Here is a 12,308-nt window from a genome sequence, read left to right as displayed (position 1 = left end):
AGAGATTGATATTAAGACCACTTGTTGTTTTTCATAAATATTAATGACCTGCATTTGGGTATACAAAGTTTGCAGATGACGTAAAAGAAGGAAATGTGGTAAATACCGAGGGGGATAAATAGACTCTGCGGATTGGTGAAATTGGCAGGTGAAACAGTCTGCAGAGAAATGTGCACTGCTACATTTTACTACAAAGATAAGTAGAGGCAATGAATATTAAACGATACAATTTTAAAGGAATATGGAGATTTTGTGTTTATATACACAACCATTGAAGATGGTACAACAGTGGTGAAGGTAGTGAAACTTGCGTACGGCATCCTTGACTTTATTAATGGAGTAAGCTCTGTTAAACTTTGAGAAAACATTGATTAGGCCAATCTATATCCCAATACATATCCCAGTTAGAAGCACATCCCAGTTTGAAGCACTGTGTTAAATTCTGGGCACCTCATTCCAGGAAGGATGTCAAGGTCTTCGAGAGTAGATATGATGATTCCAGGGATAAAGGAGTCCAGTTCAATGGAGGAAGTGGATAAGCTGTGTCCATTGTCCATAGCGCAGAGAAGGTTAAGGGGAGATTGAATTCAGGTACTCTGCATCTTGAAGGGTTTGGAGTAAATGAAGGAGGGACTGTTTCCAATTACAGGAGGGATGTTAACCAGAGAATCAGAGTGATCTGACATGATCGGGAACACATTGTCTCAAAGGGTGGTGGAGGCAAATTCAATAATGGCTTTCAAAAGGGAATTAGGTAAATACTTGAAGGGTAACAATTTGCGGGGAAATGGGTGGGGGGGGTGGGGGGGAAGAAATCAGATGGATATCTTTTTTTAAAAAACACTTGCACAAAGGGCCACAGAGCCTCCTCTTTTGATGTACCATCCTCGGATATAATTGCAAGTTGTTAGTTTGTTAGTTCATTTGCAACTGAATGAAATCCAGAGAAAAAAGCTGAATGTATTCGAGAAATGACCAACAAGACCAGAAACGAAGATTACATTTGAGGATTGAACGTGCATCAATTTTAGGAGTACACCCCCACCCCCTCGTTATTTGTTTTTTTTAAATAAGCACTGATAACAATATGCAGCCAAATTGCACCTGGGTGCAGTTTGAATAAAGCAGTGGAATTCAAATAAAAAGACGGGCTGACCCGAAAACACAGACAAGCTGGAACTAATTTTCAACATGGGTAAACATCTCTGGGCAAAATGTACTCACTGCAAGGTGGAAATCTGACTTGAAAGGCAGAAAACAGGAAACCCCTTTGGAGAACAAAGACTGAACCTTGGTCCCGGAATTTCCTAACTTTTCCGTTCTCCAAAACTTTACTGTGGGCTTGTTTAACGCATCAGCTTCATGCTTGTAATAGAAAAGGTTAAACTGCATAACACCCTGCAGCCACTCGGTGAAACACAGGAGAGGATGCTTTGAAGTACTTTTATTGGCTTGTAATGGGGTTGTGTTATGTTTTCAATTATTCTAAACAGTCCCTGCAGCAATGAGGATTTGGTTATGTAGTCCAGTTTTGTGGATTGTTCTCCTGGTTAGACCCAGAGATCATTTCATTTGATTCATTCAGTTGTTGGCATTTAAATGGGTGAAGTTGTCAACTGTACATTAGCCGTGCCTATGATAATTGTGTACCTTGGGCGAGATTCTCCACTCCCGCGCCGGTTGGGAGAATTTCCCGGGACGCCGGTCCGACGCCCTCCCGCGATTCTCCCAAGCGGTTCACGCCGGCGCGAAACGGCCCCGATCCCGACCGATTCAGGCCCTGACGAAGGGTTAGGATCGGGGCCGCGTCATCTACACGCGCCAGGCCTTGTCGCCCGCGTAAAGGCGGCGCCGCATGCATAACTGCCGTCGTCCGCGCATGCGCCCGGTCGAGCTCCGCGGGCCGCAGACCGGAGAATCGCCGGAGACACCCAAAATGGCGATTCTCCGCCACCCCCCGCTATTCTCAGGCCCGGATGGGCCGAGTGGCCAGGCCTAAACGGCGGGTTCCCCCCGGCGCCGTCCACACCTGGTCGCTGCCGTCGGGAACAGCGCACGAACGCTGGGGGGGCGGCCTGCGGGGGGGGGGGGGGGGGGGGGGGGGGGGGGGGGGGGGGGGGGATCCTGCACCGGGAGGTACCTCAAATGTGGGGTGGCCCGCGATCGGTGCCCACCGATCGTCGGGCCGTCCTCTCTGAAGGAGGACCTCCTTCCTTCCGCGGCCCCGCAAGATCCGTCCCCCATCTTCTTGCGGGGTGGACTTAGAGAGGACGGCAACCACGCATGCTAACCCTTTGTCAGGGCCTGAATCGGTCGGGATCGGGGTCGTTTCGCGCCGTCGTGAACTTCGATGGTGTTCACGACGGCGCGGCCACTTCGGCGCGGGCGTGGAGAATCCTGTCCCTTATTTCTCATTATAGTCTTGAACAATCTCACAGGTGTAAAGCACTTTTTAAACTGTTCTAAACATTGCCGCGCTTTAAACTGACTTCTATTTGCCATGTGGCTGAGTCCTCTGGCCCCTTCCATTTAAACACCCATTATGTGACTTTGAGGTGGGATTGCAGCGATGAATTGTTGATGGCTAAAATGAAATACACTGCCGTTTTTAAAATAGTTTATACAAATTACTCACTTTAAAAGTGCATTGGAATCGATCAGAGTCCGTGAAGTTTGTCATATGTGGGCGTTCAATATAATGCCACTAACGACAAAATGCAGGGACACATAGCAATGCAGCCTTACTACGTGACCATGGATATCACCCTAGGGCTGTTGTTCCAGTCCAGGACTAATCACACTCCGGAGAACAGTGCTGTTTCAAGTTCTGTGAAATGATCAGAGCACTTAACAGCAATGTATTCTCACTTCGCTGTGAGTTACTGCCAATGGACAATTGAACCAACAAACTAATTCAATCTTGGAAATAACTGTTTACAAAGCGACAAAGAAACAGCATCGGTGCTTGGAAAAATTCAAAATGAAAATTTGTGCATGAAGCCTATTAACCACATCAGGTTGACACACATTTTCCTAAAGTAAGGTTGTCCTTTATTGTCTCATGGTAAGGTGAATAGAAAAAGGCCCCAAAACACAGCACGGTAGCATATTGGTTAGCACAATTGCTTCACAGCTCCAGGGTCCCAGGTTCGATTCCGGCTTGGGTCACTGTGGCGTTTTGAAAGATTTGTAACTTGCGGAGGGTTGGTTGGGGAGGCCAGCTAGGAAATCGTGGGAAATGTTGAGGCTTTGGATGATAAAAGCCTTGGATGTGGGATTAGGGCGGCACAGTAGCACAGGGGTTAGCACAGTTGCTTCACAGCGCCAGGGTCCCAGGTTCGATTCCCGGCTTGGGTCACTCTCTGTGCCGAGTCTGCTCGTTCTCCATGTGTCGCGTGGCTTTCCTCCGGGTGCTCCGGTTTTCTCCCACATTCCAAAGATGTGCAGGTTAGGTGGCCATGATAAATTGCCCTTAGTGTCCAAAATTGCCCTTAGTGTTGGGTGGGGTTACTGGGATATGGGGATAGGGTGGAGGTGTTGACCTTGGGTAGGGTGCTCTTTCCAAGAGCCGGTGCAGACTCGATGGGCCGAATGGCCTCCTTCGGCACTGTAAATTCTATGATAATCTATGAAATTACAGCACCAGTCTTCAGAAAAACGTTATGCACAGCATTAGAACACTTTTACTAAGTTTGACACTGAATTCGATGATAGAATAATAATCCAGTTGACAGATGGCTGTGATCATAGACACTTGGGACAAGCTGAATTTCCACAAAACCTTTTGACATTTCTGCATGCAATTTTTCTGCAATTTTTCAGCATCTCTGTGGAGTAGCGATTGAATATTCACAGAAGCATATTTTGTAGATACAAAACGTTTTGAGTAAAGCTTTGCAGTCCATTAGTTGCTTTCCCATTCGTCATTATTCTGCTCAGCTAAGTTGTACCTATTTAATATTCCAAGTGCCAATATGGCATAAAATTAGGCCACAATAAAAATCCAAATTCGATTTAACAGAGGGTTTAGTGGCAATACATTTCTGTTGGCAGCGAGTGTCTGTGTGAGGCAGACAAGACCGAGCAAGTAACGTCATTATATTGCTGGTCAACTCTCATAATGATTTTTATGGGTAAATATAGACACCTGGGGCGTCATTCTCCGCCGGCGGGAGTCTCCGTTTTGCAGGCGCCCGGGGGTTTCCCGACGGCGTGGGGCTGCCCCACAATGGGAAACCCCATTGACCGGCCGGTGTTACGGAGACTCCCGCCGGCCGGTCGACGCAGAAATGTGGCGGGGTGGGTAGGAGAATTTCGCCCCAGATTCAAAATGTAGAATGCTGATGATTAGTATTCATGGCAAATGCAGATTTTGAATACATTGCTACTTAGCGCTCGTTTTACAATACAAGAACACTTAACGGTCATTTGGATGTTTGGGTCCATGCAGTAGCATTGTGATATTAGTCCTGGACCAACAATTTGGGGCCTACGGGCGGGATTTTCCGCCCCGCCAATGACTACTGGCGAGCCACCCTTCGCCGCTGCAGAACACGCCGTGTGCGGAGGGTGAGGAAAATCCCACCCCACAAATCTGACTTGCGCCACTAATAGGATGACCAGGTTACTGTAAAATTCCATTTGTTTTTACTAATGTATTTTAAGGAAAGGAACCTGCTACTCCTATCTCGTCACTCACATAAGACTCGAAACCCTCTGAAATGGCCCAGAGAGTCACAGATTGATACTAAGGATGTGACCTTGCCAATATGTCCCATGTCAAAACAATCCACATAAATTGGATATATTAAAAAAGCAAAATCTTCACTTATCTAATATTTATAGGATTTTAATCTATCGACTGGCACTTTTTTGTAAGTCATGTGACCCTCCACAGTCCCACTCCTACCTTTCTGCCTCTGCATTGATATATCTTGCAGCTGAGTGGAAAGGCTAGCTCGACTTGTGTAAAATTCAGCAGGACAGAGCTGGGGCGGCAAGGTGGCATAGTGGTTAACACTGCTGCCTCACAGTGCTAGGGACCCAGTTCACTTTCCACCTCAGGTGACTGTGTGGTGTTTGCACTTTCTCCCTGTGTCTGCATGGGTTTCCTCTGGTTTCCTTCCACAGTCCAAAGATGTGCAGGTTAGGTAGATTGGCCACAATAAATTACTCCTTAGTGTTCAAAAGGTTGGGGGGGGTGGCTGTTGGGTTACGGGGATGGGGTGGGTCGTGAGCACGGGTGGGGTGTTCTTTGGGAGGGTTGGTGCAGACTTGATGGGCCAAATGCCCTCCTTCTACACTGTAGTGATTCTATGATTCTGTGACATTTTCAAGCTGCAATTAGTTCTCCCAGATATGGGCCGGAATTCTCTGACCCTGCGCCGGGTGGGAGAATCGCCGAGGCAGCGTGCGAATCTCGCCACGCCGCTCCGACGGTGTCCCGCCGATTCTCCGCCGCCGATTCTCGGGCGCCCGCAGGTTTGCCACTGCGCCAGTTGGGGGCCGTTGAAAGGGGTGAATACCTGCCACTTGAGGCCCGTTGACGCCGGAGTGGTTTGCGCCGCTTTTCACACCGACGTCAGAACTTGGCCGCAGGATTGGAGAATCCCGGACAAGGGGCGAAATTCTCCGGTATCGGCGCGATGTCCGCCGACCAAAAACGGCGCAAATTAGTCGGGCATCGCGCCGCCCCAAAGGTGCGGAATCCTCCACATCTTGGGGGGCCATGCCCCAACGTTAAGGGGCTAGGCCCGCTCCGGACTAATTTCTGCCCCGCCAGCTGGTGGAAAAAGCCTTTGGTGCCCTGCCAGCTGGCGCGGAAATGACATCTCCGGGCGACGCATGTGCGGGAGCGTTAGCGGCCGCTCACGGCATCCCCGCGCATGCGCTGTGGAGGGAGTCTCTTCAGCCTTCGCCATGGTGGAGACCGTAGCGAAGGCGGAAGGAAAAGAGTGCCCCCACGGCACAGGCCCGCCCGCGGATCGGTGGGCCCCGATCGTGGGCCAGGCCACCGTGGGGGCACCCCCCGGGGCCAGATCGCACCACGCCCCCCCCAGGACCCCGGAGCCCGCCCGCGCCGCCTTGTCCCACCAGTAAGGTAGGTGGTTTAATCTACGCCAGCGGGACAGTCATTCTAGCAGCGGGACTTCGGCCCATCCGGGGGGGCCCGCCAACCGGCGTGGCGCAATTCCCGCCCCCGCTGAATATCCGGTGCCGGAGAATTCGGCAACCGGCAGGGACGGGATTCACGCCAGCCCCCCGGCGATTCGCCGACCTGGCGGGGGTTCGGAGAATCTCGCCTAAGATCTCTCACAATTTCACTTGAGATGGGGTAATGGCTAACCGTAAACAACCCAACCAATAACTTTACCCATGGTCTAGTCAACATGTCCATTTGTAACAAAATTGTATAAATGCACATTCTGGAACTAAACAGAAAAAAAAGGACACCTACTGTGACCACCACCACCCTCCCCACTCAACCTAGATGATAAAATATACAGGGGGAACACTGAAACCACAGGTATTCATCAAGTACTAACCACAAACTGCCTACAGTGCACTCAGTACTTTTGTTTGCCTTTTTAAATTTAGTGTACCCAATTCATTTTTTCCAATTAAGGGGCAGTTTAGCGTGGCCAATCCACCTACCCTGCACAGCTTTGAGTTGTGGGGGTGAAACCCACGCAAACACGGGGAGAATGTGCAAACACCACACGGACGGTGACCCAGAGCTGGGATCGAACTTGGGACCTCGGCACCGTGAGGCATCAGGGCTAACCCACTGCACCACCGTGCTGCCCTTGCACTCAGTACTTTTTACCTCCTAAAATGTGCGATACAGCCTGTTGTAAAACGGCTGTGTTTAGAATCACAGAAAATACAGTGGAGAAGAGGCCCATCAGCCCATCGAGTCTGCACCGACATACGAAAGACACCTGAGATGCCTACCTCATCCCATTTGCCAGCCTTGAATGTTATGACGTGCCTCAGAGAAAGTGCTCTTCTCTGGAATTGGCATTGAATGCTTAACACAGGCGTGGAGGTTTTTTTTCTTCCTGCCAACAACAAGCCAAATGTGACAGCACAGAGAATGACCATTTTGAAAACAAGGGCACCTTCCTCATATAGGATACAATCACCAGCATATGGTGCAGTCACTTCAGACTGGCCCAAAGATGGCTCCCAAAGAACCTCTACGATATCTATTCCAGGTTGCGAAAACATACCTTCACCCCGCAATCGAACTTACATCTGACTTGATTGGTGATGCTTTACAATTTTTGCAGCTCAATAATTCCTGTTAAATGTGTGCACAGGTTCAGCTAATACATTGCAGAGAGCACTGGACACTGAAATAAATAGAAAAATGTGTAAAATCCTGAAACTCTGACCCGACATAATAGACCCAAGTCCTCGCGTCGAAATCATAAAGTGAAACAAAATCTGAAAGGCATATACATTTCATAGAAGCTTGCAAATAAAGAAAACCTGAAGGAGATAATTCAATAATTGCTAAAAGAAGGTTTGTTAAAAAAAATCAAGTCATACCAAGTGAACTTCAAAGCAACTGTCAGTATGGAATGTACTAAAACAAGAATAAATGGAAAGGTATTCATTTACTATGATTACACATCTTGATAGGGATAACACGGAGCTGAACTCCACATTCAACAGAGTTTGTGACGCTGTGCACTCACCCAAACCTCAGATTGCCTTTAGATTCATCTGCGTGCGTGTACTTTATATAATTTAGTTTGTTGACTTTGATACCCCTTGCTGTTCGGCAGCAGCTCTCCTGCAGAACAATGGAAGTTTTTTTTAGTAAAAAGCAAGTATGTAATTAATCAGTGATGAAAGAAAAGGCCTGCATATTTTTAGCTTTTGCCACATTAATGCTTTATCACACAGCGAAAGATTACTGGTGTACTCACCACCCCTACATAGATAGGCGTTTGAGCTTGTTACTGTCAATAATCAGATCAGTTGAATCTATAAATAGGCTGGAGTCTCTGATAGTCAAGTACTATACTCAAGTTCAATTTCATCCCAGACATATGCAATTTTACGGACATTAGTTACAGCTCCAGTATTTCATATCATGACTACTGGAAAAAGTTTTACTCCATTTCTCAGAGTATACTTTTAAGCTTTTTTGTAATCGGATCAAAGTCTTGTTTTTGAATGAACACAGTTGGAACTGCAAGGTACCCCCAAACCAAGAGACTAACACCCTTTGCAACCAACTCCAGATACTTGTTTTTTGTTATTAATTAATAAGGCTTGAACCCAATAACAATGAGAATTATGTTATCTAGTCTGTTTGATTTAGTAATAAATTGGAGGAAAGTATTCAAATTTTTTAGTTATTTACTGTAGGTAAAAAGTGATATTTATTGAATGGTGCTGCTTTGTAATAAATCAGCAATACTATTCAGATATTGCTCCACTTGTTCTTCTCTGTTAGAGGCTTTAGTGGGAGCCTTAGTGAATCACTTATAGCACTGTCTCAAAGTAATGTACACGGTAACAGCACTAAATGGATTCCATCACTATTTCACATTTAAAGATTTTCTAGATATTTTGGGAAGACATTAGTCTTCAAAATCAACACATGTTTTGAAGGGGTTAAGCCAGAACAGATTGACTTCAGCATTTATTTAAAGTTACAATTCAAAATTTATTGCATGACTTGTTGGCATTTATGGGAGAAACCCCTCTTAAATCACTTGGATACTCGATCATCCCCTCAGAGTACAGTGCATCTCCTTACTTTCAACATAAGCACATAGTCGGAGGATGAAATAGGTTAAAAAAATCCTAAGAGCATATAGCACAGTGGTGAGCACTGTTGCTTCATAGCGCCATGGTCCCAGGTTCGATTCCCGGCTTGGGTCACTGTCTCCGTGTTCCCCTTGCGTCTGCATGGGTTTCCTCTGGGTACTCCGGTTTCCTCCCGCAAGTCCCGAAAAACGTGCTGTTAGGTAATTTGGACATTCTGAATTCTCCCTCTGTGTACCCGAACAGGCGCCGGAATGTGGTGACTCGGGGCTTTTCACAGTAACTTCATTGCAGTGTTAATGTAAGGCTACTTGGGGCTGTTTAGGGGCTGTTTAGCACAGGGCTAAATCGCTGGCTTGAAAGCAGACCAAGGCAGGCCAGCAGCACGGTTCAATTCCCGTAACAGCCTCCCTGAACAGGCGCCGGAATGTGGCGACTAGAGGCTTTTCACAGTAACTTCATTTGAAGCCTACTTGTGACAATAAGTGATTTTCATTTCATTTCATTTTTCATTGTGACAATAATAAAAGATTTAAAAAGATTACGAGAGCATGATTGCTGAAATATTCTTCGATTTGCCTTCTAAATTGTTCAATTGGAAGTGACTGAAACCTACAGAAAATTAAGTCAATCATCAATTGAACAGATAATTGTAGACCATTACACATAGCTATGTCTAATTGGATATTATATCATTGTTCATTGTAAATCTATGTCGACGCAGCATATTTAAAAAAACTGCTTTTTATGTTAAAAGGAGTGGTTTAATATTAATTAAATTGGATTTCTGTAAAAGGCAGTAGATTTAAAGCACTACAACAAGTTTTGTGAAAGCTGGTTATGTACATTTTCCCATGACTAACCTGCTCTCATAATCGTTCTTTTTACCCCCTCCAACAGCACTGGAACATGCCGTTGCAAAGAAGGAGTGTCTGGCCTGAAATGTAACCAGTGTCAGGCCTTACATTACAAGTTCACTGAAGCTGGATGTAGACCGTGTCCATGTAACAACCTCTCAAAATCATGCGACCCTATAACTGGTAAGCACTCAGAAATTCTTAGTAGTTAATGGTATCTTGACGGTTAATACGCAATGAGATTTTGTGCATTGCCAGAAAGCAGTTCCTGTCATTCACATGTATAAATGTATTGCTTCTAACTATTTAACAAATTCAGTTTTGTTAGCTGATGCATCTGTTGTGACATTATTGGCATAAGAGAAAATAGCTGGCAGAATGAACTGCATTATCATTGTGGAGTACCCAGGAGATACTTTGGTTCAATCTAAATATCTTAAGGGGTGTGGCACACAGTATTGTCATCGGGCTTATTCAGCATGCGTGCGCCAATATTTCGACCTGTAGCTGACCAACCACCAGTAAGGTGACAAACTCAAAATGTTCTTTATAGCTTTTCTTTATAGGGGCCCGGGTTCAATTTCCGGCTTGGGTCACTGTCTGTGCAGCACGTCCTTCCCGTGTCAGCGTGGGTTTCCTCCGGGTGCTCCGGTTTCCTCCCACAAGTCCCGAAAGACGTGCTTGTTAGGTCAACTGAACATTCTGAATTCTCTCTCGGTGTACCCAAACAGGCGCCGGAGTGTGGCGACTAGGGGATTTCCACAGTAACTGCATTGCATTGTTAATGTAAACCTACTTGTGACACTAATAAAAATTATTATTATGATAGCTACACCCGAATTTGAGAAGGAAAACAGCCCATAATTTTACTGGTAGGTATTTTCCCTCAGCCGATCACGTGTTATTCAACTTGATTGAAATTTCAATAATAGAACTTGAACTTGGGTTTGCAAAGCTGAAGAGAACTTCTGTAAGAATCTTACCAAGTGCCAGGGAGCTGGGGGATAAACTCTTCTTTATGAGATAAGGAGAAGAAGCAAATCTTGAAATAGTGACTTAAGGCTTTGTCAGACCTTTTTTGTTACTTGGAGTTACACAGTACAAAAGAGGTCCTTTGGCCAATCTGGTCTGCACCGACAAAACTACATTAAATCTACACTGATCCCAGTTTCCAGCACTAGGCCCGTAGCCTTGAATGTTATGACAGTTCAAGTGCTCATCCACGTATTTTCTTTATTTTAAAAGATATTTTATTCCAAATGTAAACAATAACAAAACAACAACCCAACAAAGCAAAGTTAACAGTTTGTACATTTTCCCCCCTTTTAATCCCCCCCCCCCCCCGCGACAAATAGCTACTCAAAATCATCATGAACGGCCTCCACAGTACCCCGAAGTCCTCTTCTGATCTCCTTAAGGCAAATTTTATCTTCTGTACAGTTCCCCCAGCCAAACCGCAACCCCCCCCGGGGGCATGTTTGACCTCCGATTCAAAAGAATCTGTCACCAGGCGATCAGAGAGGCGAAGACCACAATATCGGCCCCCTTCCCCTCCAGCAGCTCTGGCACCTCCGAAACCCCCCAAAATCGGCACCAAGGAGTCTGGCTTCACCCCACTATCCTTGATAGGGTGGCAAATACCACCTCCCAGTAGCCCTTCAACCTCTCGCATCCCCAAAAACACATGAACATGATTTGCTGGCCCCACCCACATTTCTCACATTCATGTGTTACCCCCGGAAAGAACCCACTCATCCGAACCCAAGTCATGTAGACCCTGTGCATCACTTTGAACTGAATCAAGCTCATTCTGGCACAGAAGGAGGTTGAGTTCACTCGCCGTCTCGCCTCACACCAGAATCCCCATACTATCTCTCTCCCCAACTCCTCCTCCCAATTCCGCTTAACCCTTTCCACGAACTCCTTTCCCTGCTCCCCCAACCACCCGTACACATTCCCAATCCTGCCCTCCCCACCTCATCTGGGAGCAGCATTTTCTCCAGTAGTGTGTACTATGGTAATTGGGGGAAAGTAGGCCGCTCCTTTCGCGCAAACTCCCGTACCTGCCAGTACCTAAACTCATTTCACCTCGGCAACCCCACAGTTCATGCAACCCAGCGAATTTCCCCTTCAAGAACATATCTCCGACCCCTCCTCCCTCCACTGCCTGTACATCCCATCCACTCCACTCAGCCTAAGTTCCCATACAGTGGCATCAACACTGACATTTGACCCAATTTAAAGTGGCTCCTCAGCTGATTCCAAATCTTAATAGTCGACTTCACCACTGGACTCCCCATACATTTCCTTGGGACTACCGGCAACACAGACATCACCTCAAACTTGAGCCCATACAGGACAACTGCTCCAACCTGATCCACCCTGTGCAGCCCCCCCCCCCCCCCCCCCCACACACATACACCAACGCCTCACCTTCTCCACATTTGCTAGCCAATAGTAGTGCATCAGGTTCCGGAGTGCCAACCCACCTCCCTGCCTCTCTGTCTTTGTCACAGAGTCGTCTTCACCCTCGGTGCCTTTCCTGCCCACACAAATTCCAAGATCAGCGCCTCCATCTTCTGGAAAAAGGCTTTAGGGAAAAACATCGGGAAGGAGCGAAAAGAAAACAGAAACCTTGGCAGCGCATGCATCTTCACCATCTGCACC

General features: G+C 46.7%; 1 protein-coding gene across 2 annotated transcripts in view; it reads left to right on the top strand.

Moving 5' to 3' along the window:
* The window catches only part of LOC140399127 (multiple epidermal growth factor-like domains protein 9), a 455,879-nt gene that overhangs the window by 241,231 nt on the left and 202,340 nt on the right, over nt 1-12,308 (top strand). For both annotated transcript variants that reach the window (XM_072488324.1, XM_072488323.1), the window contains exon 3: nt 9,685-9,824. In XM_072488324.1, coding sequence (XP_072344425.1) covers nt 9,685-9,824 — 140 coding nt within the window. The remainder of the gene's footprint in view (nt 1-9,684; nt 9,825-12,308) is intronic.

Source organism: Scyliorhinus torazame, chromosome 22 (assembly GCF_047496885.1).
Source record: "Scyliorhinus torazame isolate Kashiwa2021f chromosome 22, sScyTor2.1, whole genome shotgun sequence".
NCBI classification, from domain to species: domain Eukaryota; kingdom Metazoa; phylum Chordata; class Chondrichthyes; order Carcharhiniformes; family Scyliorhinidae; genus Scyliorhinus; species Scyliorhinus torazame.
The sequence above is the reverse complement of the archived record's forward strand: the minus strand, read 5'-3'. Positions and strand labels throughout refer to the sequence as shown.